The sequence below is a fragment of the Anolis sagrei genome, chromosome X (assembly GCF_037176765.1).
Source record: "Anolis sagrei isolate rAnoSag1 chromosome X, rAnoSag1.mat, whole genome shotgun sequence".
In the NCBI taxonomy this organism is placed as follows: Eukaryota; Metazoa; Chordata; class Lepidosauria; order Squamata; family Dactyloidae; genus Anolis; species Anolis sagrei.
The window spans coordinates 80,864,392-80,885,582 of record NC_090034.1 but is presented as its reverse complement, the minus strand read 5'-3'; the positions used below and the strand labels follow the sequence as shown (position 1 = coordinate 80,885,582).

Sequence of the window (21,191 nt, the reverse complement as noted above, 5' to 3'; positions counted from 1 at the left end):
GCGATTGGTGGAGGCGGTCCTGAGGGCGGGACCGAGGGAAACGAGGCAGGCGAGGAAGCAAGAGAGCCGCGTTGGGAGTCGGCAGAGGAGAAGAGCCTCCGCGTTGTTTGCTCGCAGTCTCACCTGAGGTGAAGAACAAACAGGTGAGAGGGTTTATTTAATTTTGGGGGTGCGGGGGAAGGTTTTGTTGGGGAACACACCCTTTATCTTATCGTTATGCGGGAATGTATGGGGTGGTTGGTCTGAAGGGGCTTCCTAGGCCCCCCATTTGGGTGGGTCTCAGTGAGGAAGGGGAAACTGCGCAGATTGCAATACCTCTTCATCATCCATTCACTTTTCAAGGCTTCATATCTTAATATTGGGATTATCCCCTATTTGATAGTGATTTCTATATGTTAATGGGCAATATATGTATTAATTATTGCATTATTTCATTGAAATTGCCATTTAATACTCATTCCTATAGGTTCATGGGCAGTATATAGTCTTTATTCAATTTTTCAGTGTGTCAGGTCTTAATATTTCATCGGCATTACTATTTAGTACCCATTTCCATAGGTTCATGGGCAGTATATAATATTTATTTCATTTTTTCAGTGTGTCAGGTCATAATATTTCATCGACATTGCTATTTAGAACTTATTCACGTAAGTTCATGGGCACTATATAGTGTTTATTCCATTTTTTCAGTGTGTCAGGTCTTAATATTTCATCGGCATTGCTATTTAGTACCCATTTCCATAGGTTCATGGGCAGTATATAATATTTATTTCATTTTTTCAGTGTGTCAGGTCTTAATATTTCATCGACATTGCTATTTAGTACTCATTCACGTAAGTTCATGGGCACTATATAGTGTTTATTCCATTTTTCAGTGTGTCAGGTCTTAATATTTCATTGACATTGCTATTTAGTATTCATTCCCATACGTTCATGTGCAATATATAGTGTTTATTCCATTTTTTTCCAGTTTGTGCTCTCTTAATATTTTCATCAACATTGTTATTCAATATTTGTTCAAGGGCAATCTATAGTATTTTATTCCATTTTTTAAAAAATGTGTAAGGTCTTAATATTTCATAGCCATTGCAATCTGGCCCCAGGTTTTAAGGGGCCCTTTGCCATTCATCCCCACGTATCCCTCCATTCTCTTGGTGGCTAATGTCATGCTCGAAATGGTCTTTATTTCATATTTTAATGTGTGATGTCTTCATATTGAATAGGCATTTCAGTCTGGCAACAGATTTTAAAAGGCTGTTCAACATTTCATCCTTCATCTTCCTTTTTTCCTCTCCCCCCCCCCCCCCAATTTCTCTTGGTGTGTGATGTTATAGTTGAAATGTTTTTTTAAAAAAATCTGGGGGGATTTGGGGATGAGAAATAGGGTTCCAGTTCTCTGTTTCTTTCTCTGGGGTCCATCTATGGAACATTCCCTGGAGGCTAGGAAGATGCTGCAATGCTGCCACGGCAACAACTATGCAGGATTATTTCCTGGAAAGAGCCAGCGCCTGGAAGCTTCCTCTGGCCAAAAATCCATTGAATTCCAATTGAGAGATGAGGAGGAGAGGTGATTTGAGCATCCTTTGGCTCTGGTCTGTGCCGACTGGCTTCTTCGCAGTGCGATTCTGCCTTTAAAAGCAGGATCCAACCCTGCTTTTGCTCAGAGGAAAGCCATCAGCGATATGCATGGTCTATAGCAAAAGTGAATGAGAACAGATTTGTGTGTGTGCACATGCAGCAGGGACAGAAAAGCAAACTGGCGATTGAGGCAGGCGTTGAAGGAACCAGGCACACAGTTTGACCTTCCTCAGTTGAGCAATTGGTGTGTTAGCAAAGTGCGTAGTAGTTTTTCTGTCTCATCACGGATGAAGATGCGGAGGAGTCTGGAACGGCGACCATCAACTTCCAAGAACTGAACACAGCGTGGCTCCTTGGCGAAGGCTGTTCTCAATGCATCTCATCCACTGTACAGCCCTGACCTGGTTCTGTGCAATTGCTTTCCTTTCCCAAGCTCCAAACCCACCTTAAAGGGCATCATATTGAGATAGCTGAAAATGTCCAGTCAGCTGCGATGAAGGCTTGGAACAACATCTCAAGTGAAGACTTCCTCCACTGCTATGAAAGCGGGCAGCAGTGCTGGAATTGCTGTATTCGATCACAAGGAGCATGTTTTGAAAGGGATGAGCTGTAATTTCATGTATGTTCAATAAAAAATTGTAAATACGTTCTCATTACTTTGAGGAGAGACCATGTATTTTGAAAGATTTGGAAAGTCTTGTCTTTTTCCAGAGAAAATATAGAGCTGGGTTCTGATCCTCAGTAGATGAGCATGAATACAGGTTTGGTTGGGGAAGTAGGATTACATTTAATATGACTTTAAGTACTCCAAAAGCACCAGATTCTGTCTGATCTTGTAAGCTGCGCAGGATCAGCCATGGTTAGTCCTTGAATGGAGCCTGCCAATGAATCCTAGGCGCAGAAGAGTATATTTCAGAAGAAGGAGTTGACAAAACTATCTCTGAGTCTTCTTTTCCTAAGAAAATCCTCAGAAATGGTGTTGCCATAAGTCAACAGGTAACTCAAAGGCACATATGCACAAACACAAAACCATCACAAGGATGACTATTGTAAATTATTATAGATTTCTCTTTTTAGAATATTTTCTCTTTGAGATGCTCTTTGTTTCTTCTTTCTTTTCCCATTTTGTGTGTGTGCTTATTTTGTTGTATGTAGCAAGTCTCAAAAATATTCCAGAAAATAAAAAGTGCAGGATTGCAGGTGTAAGCTGTTCACATTCATCTTGCAAACAGAATGGAATCAGGTTCTTGTCTGTGATTCCCGTGTCCATGGTCTTGAATTCTGCACTGCTATTCCTAACCGGGATGGCAAGTTCTCTTCAGTGGTAGCCCCACAGGTCTACACTTCTATCTCTCAAAACCCTCTGCCTACCCCAACTCTCTTGTTCCCTTTGATCCCTTCCCACATACTGTATATCCTTTTAAAACAATCACAGCATTTTGTCTGTCTTAGGTTTGCCTCTATATATCATTAGTAGGTTGGAGCGCTTGGTCTTGGGTTCTTGTTTTTTATTTTTTAAATCCTGTTGTAAGCTATCTTGTGATGGCTTAGATCTTAAAATATGTAGTGTGACTATATTAAACAACTAAAATCTGCATGACAAGGTGATAATGAGGATGAAAGGGGGGAAGAAAGGGTGTGAATATAACAGATCTTTTTAAAGACAAGTTGGAGTACGATGTGTGTTTAAAACAACATTGTTGTAAATCACTTTACCTTAGCCTTTATGAAGCCTGTTCTTCTTTCTCACTTTTCAATCTACAACAAAATGATATTGATAGTGAATTATGATTAGAAATGCCACTTATCAGTCATCAGTCCCCTCAATGTATGAAGATTTTGAAGAATCCATCTTTTTGTATTCACTTTTTTTCATGTCGGGGCGACTTTAGAAACTGCAATTCACTTCTGCTATGAGAGAATTAGCCTGGAGGGGGACGCCTGGATGTTTTGATGTTTTACCATCCTTGTGAGAAGTTTCTCATGTCCCTGTGTGGGGAGCTGGAGCTGACAAAGGGAGCTCATCGCTTTCCCTGGATTCGAACCTCCCACCTGTTGGTCTTCAGTTCTGCTGGCACAAGGGTTTAACCCATTGTGTCACTGGGAGCTCCTTTGTATTTGCTAAAACCATGAGATTCTGTAATTCTACCATGGGGAAAATGAATATACTAATTTAAACAAACCCTCACCATATGCACAAGTGATGCAATAGCTTTTAAAATGCCAGAACTTTGTGTGTGTGTGTGTGTGTGCAGGAGCAGGAAACAAAGCTACATGTTTAGTTACATAAGGAGCCAAATCCACATGTCACTTGCGTGTTTGCTCTAATGTGGATCTGTTAGACATACCTTTCATTATTATTGCCCAGACTGTTGTGAACTGACATCCAGATCTTTAAAAATGCATCATATCTCTATTTGTGGAGACCCATACATTTGAAGATGCTGCTGTACTTCCTGTCCAAACGAGATAGGTATAGTTCAGAAATGTAATTGCTTAAATTATTATCTCTGAATAAGTAACAGAATTAAAATATTGCAAAAAATGCTACATTTCTATTAGCTATCAAATTCTGTTTGTTAAATAATATTTAAAAAAAATAGTGTAAGACAGAAACAGAGAGCCATTGATCCTCAAGGTGTTTTGGACTGTAATTCCCTGTCCTGGGCCATTGGCCAGATTGGCTAGGCTATCTGTAAGATGCAATCCAAATATCAGGAAGCTATACTTTAAATATAATGGATTCACGTTTTTCCTTCAATTCATTTGAACTAATTTCAGAACAAGGGAAGAATTGGCCCATATTTCAGAACAAAAATGAATCAAACCACAAAGTTCATTTCTGCTTCCTAGGAAGAAGCTGTTGCTGTTGAGAGCACTTGTTATGTTTATCCTGAGAAAAGACATTTTAAAGGGGATGGACTGGAGGGGTGTCTTCCTCATAACAACCCTTCAGATATTTAAAGACACCCCTCCTGCATCAGAAGCTAGTAGCTAGACTGCTAGATTCAGTTTACAAGAAAAGGGATTCTGAGTAAACTGAGAGAATTTTGTAATTCAGAAATGAGAGAGGCTGTTTTGTAGGGTAGTGGCTTCTCCATAGATCGAAGGTTTGAAACAGAGATTGCAGTTAGCCCACAATTGGTTCTGTATGCTTGCCAGGAATGCTTCAGCTGTGGTCCTATCCTGGTTGTGGAGCAGGCTAGATGACCTTTGGGGTTTCTTCCAGCTCAACAGTTCAGTGATTCTGTTCAGGAAGACTAGCTCGAATGAACCTACGTTTCTCTCTTTGCTTTGGGCAGGGCTTGAGGCTGTTATGATGCTGCCAAGTCACTGCAGTGGTAGTCTGGGTTTATGCCTCCCATGAACAGATGTCATGATTACCACTTTAACAGTTAATCTGTTAGTTGTTAATATGCCATGAAACTCTGTGTTCTTTCCTATTCAATGAGACACAACCAAGCCATCAAAATAACCAGGAAATCTGGGCAGCAGAAAAAAGGAATGAACACCCACGCCCATGGGCTGGGTTTTTTTGGGGGGGGGGGTAAGGGGAGAGGAGAGGAAGATGTGGTAGTGGGTAAAGTCTTGTAGCATTTTAAATCTAGCACTTCTTTTTTCCTATTCTCTGTTTGCTAAAATTACTACATTTTAGAATGTTTTGTTGAAGAGAGTTTTCAAATGTTAGCACTACAAAGACCCCTTTCTATAATCCTCTATTTGTGAAACCTACTGCAGAGCCCTTTATGCATCAGACATATTTTTACAGCCTGGTCTGAGGCAGGATTAAGGAGAAAGTAGATCAGGCTCTTTTGCTGAATTCCTGGATGCTCTGCAGTCACCAGCAAGCGTTTCTGATTCCCTGTTGTCTAGCAATAGCATAAGCTAGAAATGAATTTTGTATGAAAGCACTTGTAAGCTTGGTTCTGCTGCAGAACACAGAATTGCTATCCTGAATGTCAGAGTGCATAAAGCCTCCAGAAGTTGCTTGACTGTGTATCCCATGAGCCCTAAGCAACATAGGCAACAGTGATTTTTTTTTCATGTCAGGAGTGACTTGAGACTCAAGTCGCTTCTGGTGTGAGGGAATTGGCCGTCTGCAAGGACATTGCCCAGGGGACACCCAGATGTTTTGCCATCCTTGTGGGAGGCTTCTCTCATGTCCCCATGTGGGGAGTCGGAGCTGATCCGCGCTCTCCCCGGATTCGAACCTCCAACCTGTTGGTCTTCAGTCCTGCCGGCACAAGGGTTTAACCCATTGCGCCACCAAGTGGTCCGGTTATCATAATAATAGAAATAGACACCCCCTCATGACCCCTCCAAGGGTCTCGACCCCCAGGTAGAAAAACACATAGAAGATGAGAAATCTGAGAAAACAGACTTTGGGTTCTAGCCCTTTTTTCAAACCTACATTAAATATGTTGCTGTTATTGTGTGTCTTCAAGTCTTTTGTTTGGCAAGATTTGTTCAGAAGGGTTTTCCTCCCTGTCCTTTGCAGCTGATGAGCGTGACTTGCCTAAGGTCACCCAGTGGGTTTCCATGGCCGAGCGTGCTTCAAACTCTGGTCTCCAGTTATAGTCCAACCCTCAAACACTGCACCATGCTGACTCTCGTACAGCATGAAATATAAATGATGTTTAATACTTCTAGGCAGTAGCACCATATTCCTGTCTGCTCTACCCAATAAACAGAGCTTGATAAATATTTCATTGGCAGATGTAAGAGCAACATCCAGATATTTTAGACTGTTCTGCAGAAAGATTGGGGGGGGTGGGGGGACACCAAGAGCCCAGTTTTTATAAAATGAACATTCCTGTCTTTGCCATTAACACTGAATCCTTTTATGCAGAAACATGACTCGTGTAGCGTTGTCAAGACAGATGACCTGTTTGTATGATAAGATTTCTGGTTTATATTTACAGATTAAATTGGTATCATGGCCTCCAGCGCAGGAATTGTACCTGAGGATGGTGAAAGCAGCAAGAATGCTACACTGGAAAGGTGCTTGAATGTATTTAGAGATGCAAGCAATGATAGTGAACAATTTGCTGCTCTGCTTCTGGTAAGATTCTGACCCTATAGTTTCTAGAAAGATCACCTTTTACTTGGTTTCCACATTTGCCCCTAGTATTAATGTTTGTCCAGCTGTTCATTGGTTTTTGCTGACTGCCTACATATAATATTGGCCTCTTTACCGTAAAATAGAAGTAATATTTTTTTAACTATTCAGGTGCTTGAGATATTACTTCTTGCTGCAATCTGGAGACACCAGTTGAGTGACAGCACTCATTCTTGTCTTTCAAACTGAAGATGGGCACATCTATTAAGCAGGGAAAGAGCAATGCCAGCTGGGCTAATGCCATGTTTGAAGAGCCCAAGAAGCCTTCCAGAGGGGGAGGAGGGCAAAATCCTCATAAACAAGTCATCTTCAGTTGAAAGGAGGAGATTCTAGTCCACTTAGTAGCCCAGCAAAGCCATTACCAAAACCTTCTTTTGCTCTCCTGTGTGTCTTTCAGGTGACCAAAGCGGTAAAGGCTGGAGAAATCAACTCCAAAGCCCGTCGGAGGATCTTTGACGCCATTGGCTTCACCTTCCCAAACCGGCTTTTAACTTCCAAGGATGCCCCCGAGGGCTGCCCCCAGCACACTTTCCAGGCTCTTGGCCTCACCCTGCTGGCCTGCTTCTGCACCGACCCTGATTTGGCCAGGCACCCCCAGATCCTCAATAAGGTCCCCATCTTCAATGATGTGATTTCATCCGACAGCCCCGAAGATGCTTCCTGCAATTCCATGATTGACGACACTTACCAGTGTCTGAGAGCAATTGTGACCACTCCCAAGGGTCCCAGAGAGTTGGTGAACAGGGGAACTCTCACAGCATTGTGTGTGGCCTACGTCAACCATGGCTATGGCTACGAACAGGCCCTTCAGCTTCTTCTAGGGCTTCTGACGGCGGTGGAAGCCAAGTGCTGGCAGAGGGCCACACTTGACCTCATGACTGTTCTTAACAAGCTCAGTATGGAGTTCCAGAAGGCTGAAGACATGACCAAGTTCCAGATGTGTGAAGTGCTGCCCCGCTTCGTACCTCCTATCCTCCCGCCCACTTCCGAATGCCTCCAGCCCCTCTACCGGGGCCTGTCCAGCATCCTGACCAGCAAGCTGAGCCCTTCCCAGAGAGACCCGGCCTTGAAGCTAGCAGCCTGCCTGTCTCAAGCCTGTGGCTCCAGGTGGATTCCAGCAGGAAGTGCCGGCAGCAAGTTCTTCGCCTTGTTGGCCAACTTGGCCTGTGTGGAAGTCCGCATGACCCTGGAGGAACTGGACCTGTCCCAGGTGGACAAGAAGCAGGAGCTGATGGCCGCTTGCTATGTACTGATGGAGCTCGCGATTGCAGAATGCACCAGGGAGAAGGGGTCTCTGCTGCAGAATACCCAGAAAGTGCAGTTGGTGATGATTCTGGAGGAGGCCTTCCGAGCTGTCATCCATTACCTGAGACAGGTAGAGTGGTGCTCCCCAGAGCAGCTTATTGCCCATCAAGTATTGGGCTTGAAGCTTTGAAGCTGTGCTAGATTTGCAGGATACATCTGGTGTTCAAGTGAGGGAATTATTGTAGGCAAGAGGAATCTGGCATCAGCACACAGGAATAGAATCTGTGAAAGGGCAAAGAGCAGAAAAGGGGATGGGAAAAGTTGAAAGTGGGACAGATGGTCTAAAGAGAACTAATAAATTCTCCCAATAACAGTTCCAGCTGATCTGGGAGTCTTCAAAACCCCTCAAGACTGCTGTGGGGAGACAGAACGGTGTTGATTTTTTATTTAGAACATATAGCCAAGGAAACTGGTGGCACTGACACACACATTAGTTTATTGTTTGTTCTTCTGAATTCAGAACACCTCTTGTCCCAGCTCTCATCCTTGATAAGCCTTTGTGATCTCTATCTCGCAGGTGGGGCAGAAGAAGCTGGAGGATCCTTTCATCTTTGCCTCTGTCCGAATCCTTGCTGCCTGGCTGGCCGAAGAGACCTCTTCTCTCAAGCAGGAGATCTGTGAGCTCCTGCCTTTCCTCATCCGTTACGCCAAGATGCAGTTTGACGAGGAGAGGAGAAGCAGGAGCGGTCTACAGCACGATATGGATCAGGCTGGGCAAGGCACGGCACAGGAACCCATTTGGCGTGGAGATGCTCTGAGGTCAGTTACATAGAACTGGCTTGTTTTGCAACTTTAAAGAACTTATGTTTGCAGTCTGAGCCATTTTGTTAGCTCTCAGTTTGGAGTACTGAAACAGAACATGCTTAAAATTAAGTCGAGAGTCAGAAAGAACTTGTTTATTTTCTTTTTTTGGCTTAGGGTCATTAGAATAATAGAATCCTAGAGTTGGACAAGACCTCATGGGCCAACCAGTCCAACCCCATTCTGCCAAGTAGCAGAAAATTCACATTCAAGCACCCCTGACAGATGGCCATCCAGCCTCTGTTTACAAGCCTCCAAAGAAGGAGCCGCCACCACATTCCAGGGCAGAGAGTTCCACTGCTGAACAGCTCTCCTTACAGTCTGGAAGTTTTTCCTTGTGTTCAGGTGGAATCTCCTTTCGTTCCTGTAGTTTGGAGTCATTGCTCTGCGTCCTAGTCTCAGAGCAGCAGAAAACAAGCCTGCTCCCTCCTCCCTATGACTTCCCCTCACATCTTTATCCATGGCCCTTATCGTGGCTCCTCTCAGCCTTCTCTTCTTCAGGCTCAACATTTCCAGCTCCTCATAGGGCTTATTCTCCAGACCCTTGATCATTTTAGTTGCCCTCCACTGGACACATTCCAGCTTGTCAACCTCTCCTTTCAATTGTGGTGCCCAGAATTGGACACAGTGTGATTTCAGGTGTTTTCTGACCAAGGCAGATTAGAGGAGTAGCATGAATTCCTGGATCTAGACAATAGACTCCTATTTATGCAGACCAAAATCTCACTGGCTGTTTTAGCCACTGCATGACATTGTTGGCTCATGTTTAACTCGTTGTCCACGAGGACTCCAAGATCTTTTTTACATGTAATGCTCTCAACCCAGTTGTCCACCATTCTGTATCTTTGCATTTCGTTTTTTCTCCCTAAGTGGAGTATCTTGCATTTGTCACTGTTGAACTTCATTTTGTTAGTTTTAGCCAGTCTTCTCTCTAATCTGTTAATACCATTTTGAATTCTGCTCCTGTCTTCTGAGATACTGGCTTTCCCTCCCAATTTGGTGTCATCTGCAAACTTGGTGATCATGCCTTCTAGCCCTTCATCTAAGTCATTAATAAAGATGTTGAATAGAACCGGACCCAGGACGGAACCCTTTGTGGAGCCTTGTGGAAGTCACTGCTTGGCTGTAAGCTGTATTGCAGTGGGAGGAATTGGCAAAATTGCCATTGTGTTTTTCTTGTCTAAGAACACGCTATGTAAGTCATGAAGTTGCCATAAGTCTCCAAGCGACTTGACAACATGTAGACAACACAAATCTGGTAAAACCTACGCACTGCTGCCTCTTTTGGAACCTTCTTTGAACTCTTAACATCAGCTCACTTTCTGAAGCATGAGTGCGGAGTTTCTCCTTTTTGCTGCCTTGAGTGGGGTTTCAGAGAGGTCACCAAAAACACATTTCTGATGGTCTTCGGAACTTGTTTGGCAGAGAAGGCTGAAGATCATTCCACCTGTCCTTCTCCTTTTCAGAAACAGACCACAAATTCTCCCACCGAAAGCCCTCCTTCGCTGTGATTGTAGGTGAACTATAAATCCCAACTACAACTCCCAAATGTCAAGGTCTTGTTCATTTGTTCAGTCATTTCCGACTCTTCGTGACCTCATGGACCAGCCCACACCAGAGCTCCCTGTCGGCTGTCACCACCCCAAGCTCCTTCAAGGTCAATCCAGTCACTTCAAGGATGCCATCCATCCATCTTGCCCTTGGTCGGCCCCTCTTCCTTTTTCCTTCCATTTTCCCCAGCATAATTGTCTTCTCTAAGCTTTTCTTTCTTCTCATGATGTGGCCAAAATACCTCATCTTTGCCTCTACTATCTTTCCATCCAATGAGCAGTTGGGCTTTATTTTCTGAAGTATGGACTGGTTGGATCTTCTGGCGTCAAGGTCTATTACCCCCAAACTCCACCAGTGTTCACGTTTGAGCATATTGAGTATTTGTGCCAAGTTTGGTCCCAATCCATCATTGTTTGAGTCCACAGTGCTCTCTGGATGTAAGTGAACCACAACTCCCAAATTCAAGGTCAATGCCCACCAAACTCTTCCAGTGTTTGCTTTTGGTCATGAGAGTCATGTGTGGGACGTTTGGTTCAATTCCATTGTTGGTGGAGTTCAAAATGCTCTTTGATTGTAGGTGAACTATAAATCCCAGCAACTACAACTCCCAAATGACAAAATCAACCCAGTATTCCAATTTGGGCATATCAGGTATTTGTGCCAAATTTGGTCCAGTGAATAAAAATACATCCTGCATATCAGATATTTACATTACGATCCATAATAGCAGAATTACAGTTATGAAGTAGCAACTAAAATAATTTATCATTGAGGGTCACCACAACATGAGGAACTGTATTAAGGGGTCGAGGCATTCGGAAGGTTGAAAAACACTGTCCTAGTCAGTGGGGACACTGCAGCACCTTTGGTCCACAATTGGCCTTGGAAGACCAGAATTGCAGCCATTGAATACTGATACACTCCACCCATATAGGCAACCAAAAGCATATGCAGTCAGTTGTGGGCTAACTGCTAGGCTAACTAATCTTCTAGGCTAGCTCAGATCAGAATGTCTAACTCCAAACAAGCCCTCCCTTGGATTAATCTGGTAACTGAAGTCAGTACTTCCTCTGTTGCCTCTGTTTAGTGCTGCCTGTGTTATTCCATCCCAGCTTTTGGGCTTGGACCTAAATGCCTTCTGCAGCAATCCAACGGTTTAATGATACACCTTCAGCAGTACCGCCTTCTCCTCCACTCAGTACCAGGAGGCTGCCTGGGATACATTTATTACTTACCAGCCCTCTCAGGTTGAGCCGCTGTTATGAACTGCTCGGTTCACAAGTATTATGCAGCAGATTTATTTATTTATTTTTTGCCATGTGGGAGCAGCGTTTTTGGAGAGGCATTTAAATGTAGCACAAAAGGTTCCCAGCTGAGTCATCTACATTCATTGTGGACCTTTTTGCAATCTCCTTGGAGCTGAATTGTATTAAGAGCTTGGGGCGTGGAAAAACCACAGCCTACACTGACTCCTGCAGTTCAGTGCTGCTATTAGATATACTTTCTCCAGCTTTCTGTTGTTACGCCGTAGTTGGAGGTGCTTCAATCTCTCGGTTACCATGCTGGGTTTGGTTGGATATTTGAGCAATTTAGGCACTATGGGAATAAACGGATTGGCAACCCACCTTGCTTTTAAGTACGCAGAGCTGTTCACCGGTTGACTTTGCCTCCTCTTTCACTCCAAGCTGAAGGTTCCTGTAGTGCCTTGTTTGCAGGCTCCTGTATGAATGAGTTGTTAAATCCCCCCTTAGCTTATTCCCAGTACCTTCTTTTCCCATTCCAGGTTCCTGCTGCCTGGCTTAAGCCACTTGACTGCAGAGGATCGGCCCCGTGAGATCCTCATTTCAGAGGGTGCCCCCATTCTCTTGTGCCAGTATTTCCTGCACCGCTGGGAGACATTTGTTTTGAACTCCGAAACAGTGTCTGCATCCAAAGCTGTGGAATCTAGTCTGCAAACGTCCTGTGAAATCTTCCTGAATTTTGTCGTCACTGCTCCAGATTTGATCAGGTAAATGGGAGCAAACGGAATGTGGATGAGCAATTCTTCCATGTGGTCTGCAGGAGAAAGTCTGGTTTGGCTATTTGAGTGGAAGTCGCAAGTACCAGAAGTTTCTACTCCCTGTCCACCTAATCTGTGTGGGATTCACTTAGGACTTAAGAGCAGCCAGTGGGTCTTCTGTTTGTTCTGCCAGAGTCCTGTAGCCCTTGAATATAATAATAATAATAATAATAATAATAATAATAATAATAATAATAATAATCTTTATACCCCGCCACCATCTCCCCCAACAGGGACTCGGAGTGGCTTACATGGGGCCAAGCCCGAACAACAAATTACAATACAAAAATACAAATTACCTCTTTCTCTGTAGCAGCCACCAGATGATGAACTGTTCTTCTCTGAAAGATCTGGCCCTCCTTTCTCCATAATTCATTTGCTCAAAACAGCTTTGAGGGAATTTGCAAGTTAAAAGTGTGCTATAATACATTACAACCCATATAAGCAAATTAAAGGCTTATTATAGGTTGTAATGTATTATAGCAGACTTACTAATTTTTCAACATGTGCCATTTTGAATATGTATAGTAAATGGTTTTAGGTACTTGGTGTCAGAAATATTAAAAATAAACTAGGTATTTTTGATTACAAAAATGTGAGTCAAGCACTGAGAGAGTGAGTAGGCCAAAGCCTGTTAGAGTCAGTGGACCAAAGCTAGTGTTGTCCTGAGGAGAGTGAGTAGGCCGACGCCTACTCACTCTAACAGGAAGAGTTATAATTATATAATAAATAATAATATATATTCTATTATATATATTATATAATATATTATTAAATTTATTTATATATATATATATATATATATATATATATAATTTTATTGTATAATATATAATGTAATGCAATATAATAATAATATATAATTATATATTTATATTACATGTAATATTACTAATAATATTACAATATAGTGGTATGGTGCAATATAGCAATGTTTAATGCTGATATTGTACTATACTAATAATATAATATATTGTATGCAATATATACCTTGTAAGCCACTCTGAATCCCCTTCAAGTTGAGAAGGGCGGCATATAAATGCCATAAATAAATAAATAAATAAATTAGTGGACCAAAGTGTCATTCTGAGGCATGTGAGGTAAACCTCTGTGTGAGAGAAGCCTCGTGTGAGAAAGCTCCAGTGTGAAGGCTGCTGTATGTAAAGCTACTTTGTGTTTGTTTATTTGTGTTATGGAAAAGCCTCTTATGGAAGAGATAACGTTGGTCTGTGTGTTTTTGCTCTTTTTATCACTTTAGTCTACAGGCACTGGGGCACGCTACTGCTGATAAGTTACTCTGCTGTACATTTATGAGGAGAGTCTTTTGTTAATAAGTCCACTCGCCCAACACTTGGGTTTTTCTCAGCCCTGCTTTTCTGTAAATTGGTAGCTACTCTTTGCAATTGTAAAGCAAGTACTATGATTGTCATCTATTGAGAATTAAGAACAAATATTCAAATTTGTTTTAGTCACATGTTTAGTGTTATGTGCTAAGCAAAACTTCATATGAGAAAACCTAGATTTGAATTTCCACTCAGCCCAAAGGGAGGCTTGTCCTATAGCAAAGCTGCCTCCTCCCCTTCCCTGCGCCTAATGTTGTCCTCTTTGCCACCCCATTTTCCATAATTTGAGCAGTTTGTCTGAAGGTTGGGAAACAAAGTCTACCTCAAAAGACACCTCCTGTTTTGCCCTTTCCTTCCCTCAGCCGAGAAGATTGCTTCGCCGCCTTGATGGACACCTTGCTGAAGTCGCTGCCTTTGCTGCTGCCGCAGAGAGAACATCTGAGCCTGACAGCTAACGTGACAACGCTGGGGCTCATGATGGCCAAAAGGCTGTTTGCTTATCCAGGCAAGAAAGAGTTTAGTCATTTCCAGTTGACAAGTGTGAAGGAAGAGCAAGCGGGAAGCTCCCCGAGCAACGGTAGCCTCGTTCTTGCTGGTAGTGGTGGCGCTGCGAGTGGGCTGTGCTTGCATGGCTGTGAGTGGGTGCTCACATGATTGGATGCTCACTCCCAATTTTTTTTATTTATATCACTTTTTTCATACATATGGTTAGGACACAACAGTAAGGAGTTTTACCCTACCCTTCTCTCTGAGGTGGTAGCTCTTTTTTTGGTACGGAGGAGAGACTAGAGAAGGATATATAGCTCCCTCTTGTCCTGGGAAGAAGATGCGATACAATCCAGTAGAGCTTTGCCTCTTCATGGGCTGATAAGTGATGCTCATTATAATCTCACAATAACGTTATTATAGGCTATTGTTGTCATTCCCAAATTGTCTGACACAGTATTCTCCTTCAACTGGAGCCCCTTCCACACAGCTAAATAAAATCCCACATTATCTGCTTTGAACTGGAATATATGTCAGCGTGGATTCAGATAACCCAGTTCAAAGCAGATATTGTGGCTTCCCTGCCTTGATATTCTGGGTTATATGGCGGTGTGGAAGGGCCTGAGATTTTGTCTTCTGGTGTGTGGAAGATCAAGAGACGTATCACGAAAGACCCCTGCCCCAAGGATTGGGAATAGATGGCCCAGCAGACTTGGTAGCTAATGGTGTGGGAGGCTGGGTGTTGTAGTCCAGCAACTTCCGGAGGCCACTTCTTTTCTGTCCCTTTGAGCCAGCGCTCTTCCTTTTTGCTATATGAAACTCACAGAAGCAAAGAGAACCCATAATCCTCTCAGTCCCCTTCTACACTGCCATATAAAACCCAGCGTAGACTCATATAATCCACTTCAAACCAGATAATGTGAATTATCTGCTTTGATAAACCGGATTATATGGCAGTGTAGAAGGGGCCTCAGGTTTCCCAGTGTATCACTCTACCCAGCATTTGTCCCAAAGCCCATGCCACCATCCAAGTGGATTTGATGGGGTCACTCATTTTTGGGGACACTCGTTCATGTTTGTACCTTGCTTTTCCTCTGAATTGCTCTGGGTATGATATATTTGGGCTTTTGAAAGGCAGATTAAAATTATTTTGGCCCTGGAAGCATTTCCAAAAGTAAATCATTGATCGGCATGTGTATAGGCTCCTATGGGAGAACCTGGCTTTGTACTGCAGTGAAATGAATTTGGCAAGAAGGAATGGAATCAGAGAGTTGGAAGAGACCATCTAGTCCAACCTCCGTCATACACTATCAGGGCTCTACCAGCAGATGAGCATTCATCCTTTGTTTATACACCTCCACCACATTCCTTTTTGGGGGGGGTTTTGAGTCTGGAACTTGAGTCTCTTCCTGCCATTGACAGTATTGTGGAATGAGTAGCTTCAAGGTGAGAATATTCCTGGGAAGAGGTAAGGTTTAGCCTGAAATTACAGGGTTGGAAGAGACCCCAAGGGCCTTTCAATGGAGTAATTCACAGTCAAAGCCCTCTGAGCAGATGGCCATCCTACCTCTGTTTAAAACCCCACAAATATTAGGGAAAACTATCCTAAAATTAGCGGAGCATCCAAAAAAACATAAACAGGATACAAAAGTTAGAGCATTAGTGAGCAGAGCGTGAAGTGCAGTGTGATGTTCTGCACATAATTCAGAGCTTAGGAGGCAAACATGTAGAGTCCAATCTTTAAAAAAACACAAAAGATTTATTTACAATAATAAGAAATAACTGCATTTCTTAATAATCAAGAACTGGGCCCGAGCTACTCTAACACCCATCTCTTCTAAGGTTTCAAACAGAGGGGGAAAACACCAGTCACTCCATCTCTCTGACACACACGCAGAGAGAGATCTCAAAGCACACAGCACATCCTCTCCATACTAAAGTGTAAGAATGCAGAAGTCAGATTCTAAAAAGCTTGCAATAGAAAAGCATCCATTTTAAACAACTAATCAAAATGAGAGCAGAAAGAGAGAAGAAAAAGATACATTCCCAACTGTCATACAGGAGAATGGGAGAAGGGAAACCCTCAGACTATTCTAATGCTGACTAACTTCTCCTTGTTGAGGACTTTAGACTTGGGCAGTGAGGGGTTGAATTCCAACACAAGGAAACTCCACTACATTCCTTTGGAGGTTTTTGAGCCCAGAACTTGAGTTTCTTCTTGCCATTGACAGTATTGCAGGGTGAGTAGCATTAAGCATTGATATCCTGAGAAGAAGTAAGGCTTAGCCTGTGATTCTAGAATTACAGGGTTGGAAAAGACCCCAATGATCATCTGATCCTACCCCGTGCTATACATAGGAAAAAACTTGGATTTCCCAAACAGGAACGCTGAGAGAGTTGTTCGATGAAAGGGAGAAAAAAAGATGTCCCTGATTTTGTGTGTGTGTGTGTGTGTCAGGAACAACTTGAGAAACTGCAAGTTGCTTCTGGTGTGAGAGAATTGGCAGTCTGCAAGGACGTTGTCCAGGGGATGCCTGGATGTTTTACCATCCTGTGAGAGGCTTCTCCCATGTCTCTGCATGGGAAGCTGGAGCTGACAGATGGGAGCTCACCCCACTTCCCGGATTCAAACCACCTACCTTTCGGTCAGCAGTCCTCTGAATTGCGCCACCGGAGGCTCCTGTCCTTGAAGTGACATTGAGTAAAGCAGACATTGTCTAACACTATCCTCTTTCTCGTTCCCAGGTCTCCAGGGCACCCCAGAAGCAGAGGGTTTCTTCGTGGCCGCCATCCGCTTCCTGGCCGATGCTTACGTGGCCCAGAAGGGCCCTGATGGAGAGGTGGTGACCCTGGGTGTAGCCCCAACCTACAAGGCGGCCTGGCCAGTGGTACGGGAGCTTTGGTTCCTGAGCATGCAGGCCTTCGCCAGCTGTGTGCCCCTCTTCCTGTGGCTGCCCCAAGATGTCCTGCGCTCCGGCTGGCTGCAGGAGCTGCTAGCCACACTGGGCCGTGTGGTCCCCAAGTCGGTGGAGATGGAAGTGGTCCGGGCCTACCAGGGCATCTTGGTGGAGCTGGCCCGGGCCAGCCAACCCTGCCTGGAGATGATCCAGCAGCACCAGGGCCTGGAGCTAGCCAGCCTTTATGGCATGGCGGCCTTGGAGCAGTGCCTCTCGGAGCAGTGAGCCCGTCGGGGGCATGCGTGCGTGGTGGTAGGAGAAAAAGGAAATAATCGTGTTTTCCCTGAAGCAGTTTGACCATTCTGTTTCACGCAGGTGGATGTTCTGTCATCGGTAGGGCATGAGAAATGGCAGGCCTCTCTCCTTCCCAGATGGCTGCGCAAAGTTATAAAACGCGACGTGATCTCGGTTATATATTCACTTACTTACCTAACTTATTTATTTATTTATTTGTTCTGCTTTCTGTTGCCGTGCCGCCTCTCCGAGCAGAAAAAAAAGCCCTCTCCAGGGCAGCTCACATAGGCACCACGTTACAACCAAGTTTAAAAAAAAAAAAATTAAAAGAGCAGCGTAGAACAAAATCAAGACCAGCAATCCACAGTTTAAAAAGATAATGAATTCCGTCCCAACATCATGAATTAAAATATCAAAAAAGGTCTCAGAGACCTGTTTAAATGATAATCATCCTAATACTAATCCTAAAGAGGAGGCCAGGAGTATGTCTGTGGCTGGGAGTTCCACAAAGAGGGGACCACCACTCAAAAGTCCAATGATGTTGTCTTAACTGCATGTTTCCTAGCTCTCTGTGATAATCGTAGAGTAACCTGAAGCAAAAGTCTTTACCTGCTGGCAGTCACACAACCGCACAATGTATGCCAATGCACGCCAGTGCTGCTCAGTCAGCTCGAATGCACTGTGACGGAAGCTCGTTTTGCTCTGGAGAGGAAGGAAGCGGGTACGAGAGGGGCTCTGGCAGCCTCCTTGTGCTTTGGGAGGGAAGGAGGGAGAGGGGATTTGCGCTCTCTGTCCCCACGATGGTTCCCCAAGTGTCCTTTGTTAGCCTTGCCCTGAAACCACCAAAGGGCACCATGGGCCACTCTCAGGCCATCCAGTCATTGGTTGCCTCAGGACTTTCGACGTTGTCGAAGCTCTTTTCTTGAGGATGCCAAGATAATTTTTTGCTCTTGCTCATTTAATTCTGATGATTTATAAGCAACCTTTTAAGGATTCAGGATTCTTCCAAGGCAGCTTATGGTTGAACTCTAAACTACCAAATAATAATAAAATGGTTTAATATGACATCAGCCAAAGCAGCTGGTGTCCGTTCGCGCGTTTTGATTTGGGTTGCTCATAAAACAAATGTAGACCCCGCTTTTGAAGCCAAAAACAAACGAATCATCCACCCAAGTGGCCTACAAATTTTTTAAAAAGGAAATGAGAAACTATTTAAATAGAAGTAAAAACCAATCCAAAAACAAAAACCAGCGGGGAAGGGGAAGGGCAGTCTAGACGGAGGAGGCCTCACCTTTCTCTCCAACTGGCCTTCCCCTTCCAACCGGGCGGTTAGTGGTAGGTGGCCCTGTGCAGGAAGAGTACAAGATGTGGCAACAACAAGAGCAGGGAGAAGGGATTCCCTTCGAATCAGCCGCTGTTTGCTGGAAAAGAGATGCTTTCCTGGGCCACATAGTTTTAACAGTGGGATCTAAACTCTCCGGACTGTGAACGCTTGCTTGTTTTGGCTTCTCTGTATTTGTTCAGCATGGAGGCTCCTGCATGCAGCCGCTCAATATTATGTTCCTGAACCTGGGGCAGGATCGGCTCCTGGACCTCAGGCCATGGCTCATTCTCCTGGTGTTTTTGGTTCAGTAAATAAATGTTTTGTCTTGTAATCCAAAGTCTGGTTTCAGTTGATGCGCGTCTCTCCTTTACCACTCAGTTTTTTCCACTTGGAACGGAGACCTCAAAGAAAGTAGCCTTATAATTTATTTACAGAGCCCCATTGGTGGATATAAAAAGTAAAAGTTTCCCCTGACATTAAGTCTAGTTGTATCCGACTCTGGGTGTTGGTGCTCATCTCCATTTCTAACCTGAGGAGCTGTCCTTGTCCGTAGACATCTCCAAGGTCATGTGGCTGGCATGACTGCATGGAGCACTGTTACCTTCCTGCAGAAGCGATACCTATTGATCTCACATTTGCATGAATTCAAACTGTTAGGTTGGCAGAAGCTGGGCCTAACAGCGGAAGCTCACTCTGCTCCCAAGATTCAAGCTACCGACCTTTTGGTCAGCAATTTCAGCAGCTCAGTGGTTTAACCCACTGTGCCACCAGGCTCATTGGTGGATATAGTGCTCTACAAAGAAGAAGAAAAAGGCTTTATTTATATTCTGCCCTATCTCCCCAAAGAGTAGCAAGAATATGCATAATCTTAAATACACGTGCACACAAATGAGAAGGAAGGAGTAAGGCAAATGTAAACTATAATAGCCGTTTCATATCCCAATAGGATAGAAATAAATATAATAATACAGTCATAAAGCAGTTCAATGGAAAACATTATTTTCCAAAGTTTTTTTAGGAGTTTTGGTTTAATATTATTTCATACCATGTTGTGGAGCCCCCGGTGGCGCAGTGGGTTAAACCCTTGTGCCAGCAGGACTGAAGACCGACAGGTCGCAGGTTCAAACCTGGGGAGAGGCGGATGAGCTCCCTCTATCAGCTCCAGCTCCTCATGCGGGGGCATGAGAGAAGCCTCCCACAAGGATGATAAAAACATCAAATCAGGCGTCCCCTGGGCAACGTCCTTACAGATGGCCAATTCTCTCACACCAGGAGTCACTCCTGACACGACCAAAAAAAGGTACCATGTTAAAATATGCATTATAAACAAAAAATAAAAAATACATAACATCTCAAAGTATTGGATGCCTTCTGGCCAAGTAAGGACTCAAGCCCTAATCTTCAGTCATGACCCAAGCCTCAAACCGCTGCTTCATAGTGGGCCTCTATCTTAATATACAAGATAATGAAACCATTTTAAACCAAATCTCCAAAAGCTTTGGAAAACACTTAAATTGGGAAGTAACAATCCACAAACATTTGGGGAGGCAATTCCAAGCAGTGAGGAGAAATGACTTAAGTGGAAAACCCTTGGTTGAATGAGAAGACAGGAATTAGTAGAATATAGATCCTAAGCAAGATAGTAAAAAGAAATGATAGGTGAAGGCTACATCCTAGTTAGGTCATGCAGGACTTTAAAAGTGAATGCAAAATGCTTGTGCTGTATCCTACAAGGAATAAGGTCTATTGCAGGGAGGAAAACAAACAAGGATGATTCTGGTGCTTTTAAGACTAACCGTTTTCCTTTGGTTACGGGTTTTGCGGACAGAAGCCCATTTCATCAGAGGCATGGCGTGTTTGCTGGACTGCAGCCCACTTCATCAGATGCACATTGCTGCATCCTTGGCAAGTGTTTCTGTGCATGCTGGGAGTGAGGGAGTGCAGGAATGAGGTGGCAACAGGTGCTAGCAGATGACCCATTTGAGGAGCCATGGGGAGGGAGCAAGGTTGCCCTGGCAGAAATAAGATGAAGATGGATACAGTGATAGAATAGCCTTAGTCTAGGAGAAGAGATAAAAGAGATTAACCCCTCAGCAGGACTTGAGAAAGTAAAGATGCGAAATTGCCAAGTAGAAAAAATGGATTTTAACACTGGTCAGAAAATGTGATGATACAGACATATTTGGGTTCAACTACAAAATATTTCACTGCGTAGGTAAGCAACTCTGTGGATTAAAGGGCTGCCATGAAAACAATGACCTGCTGGCACATATTGCCATTGCCATCTTTCCCAACAATACATAAATACTATGTGTATTATGGGCCACGCTGGTCCAAAAGCCAATGTTCATAGGAGAGTTTCCATAAAAGAAAATAATGGTTTAATCCACTGGGCATAGATATGGCTTTGTTCTCTGGCACATGAGAAGATAAC

General features: G+C 43.7%; 1 protein-coding gene across 1 annotated transcript; it reads left to right on the top strand.

Moving 5' to 3' along the window:
- Positions 1-20: 20 nt before the first annotated feature.
- Positions 21-19,088, top strand: NCDN (neurochondrin). Its single transcript, XM_060784179.2, has 7 exons — positions 21-143; positions 6,501-6,640; positions 7,095-8,072; positions 8,520-8,761; positions 12,138-12,362; positions 14,119-14,261; positions 16,988-19,088. The coding sequence occupies exons 2-7, from the start codon at positions 6,515-6,517 to the stop codon at positions 17,422-17,424; spliced, it is 2,151 nt and encodes a 716-aa protein (XP_060640162.1). The 5' UTR covers positions 21-143; positions 6,501-6,514; the 3' UTR covers positions 17,425-19,088.
- Positions 19,089-21,191: the final 2,103 nt, after the last annotated feature.

What these genes read in the sequence shown, in the direction of transcription:
- NCDN (XM_060784179.2), top strand. Translation starts at nt 6,515, where the DNA reads ATGGCCTCCAGCGCAGGAATTGTACCTGAGGATGGTGAAAGCAGCAAG. An exon ending in TCATCCATTACCTGAGACAG is followed by an intron (nt 8,073 to 8,519) that starts GTAGAGTGGTGC and finishes TCTATCTCGCAG; the next exon opens with GTGGGGCAGAAGAAGCTGGA. An exon ending in ACTGCTCCAGATTTGATCAG is followed by an intron (nt 12,363 to 14,118) that starts GTAAATGGGAGC and finishes TCCTTCCCTCAG; the next exon opens with CCGAGAAGATTGCTTCGCCG.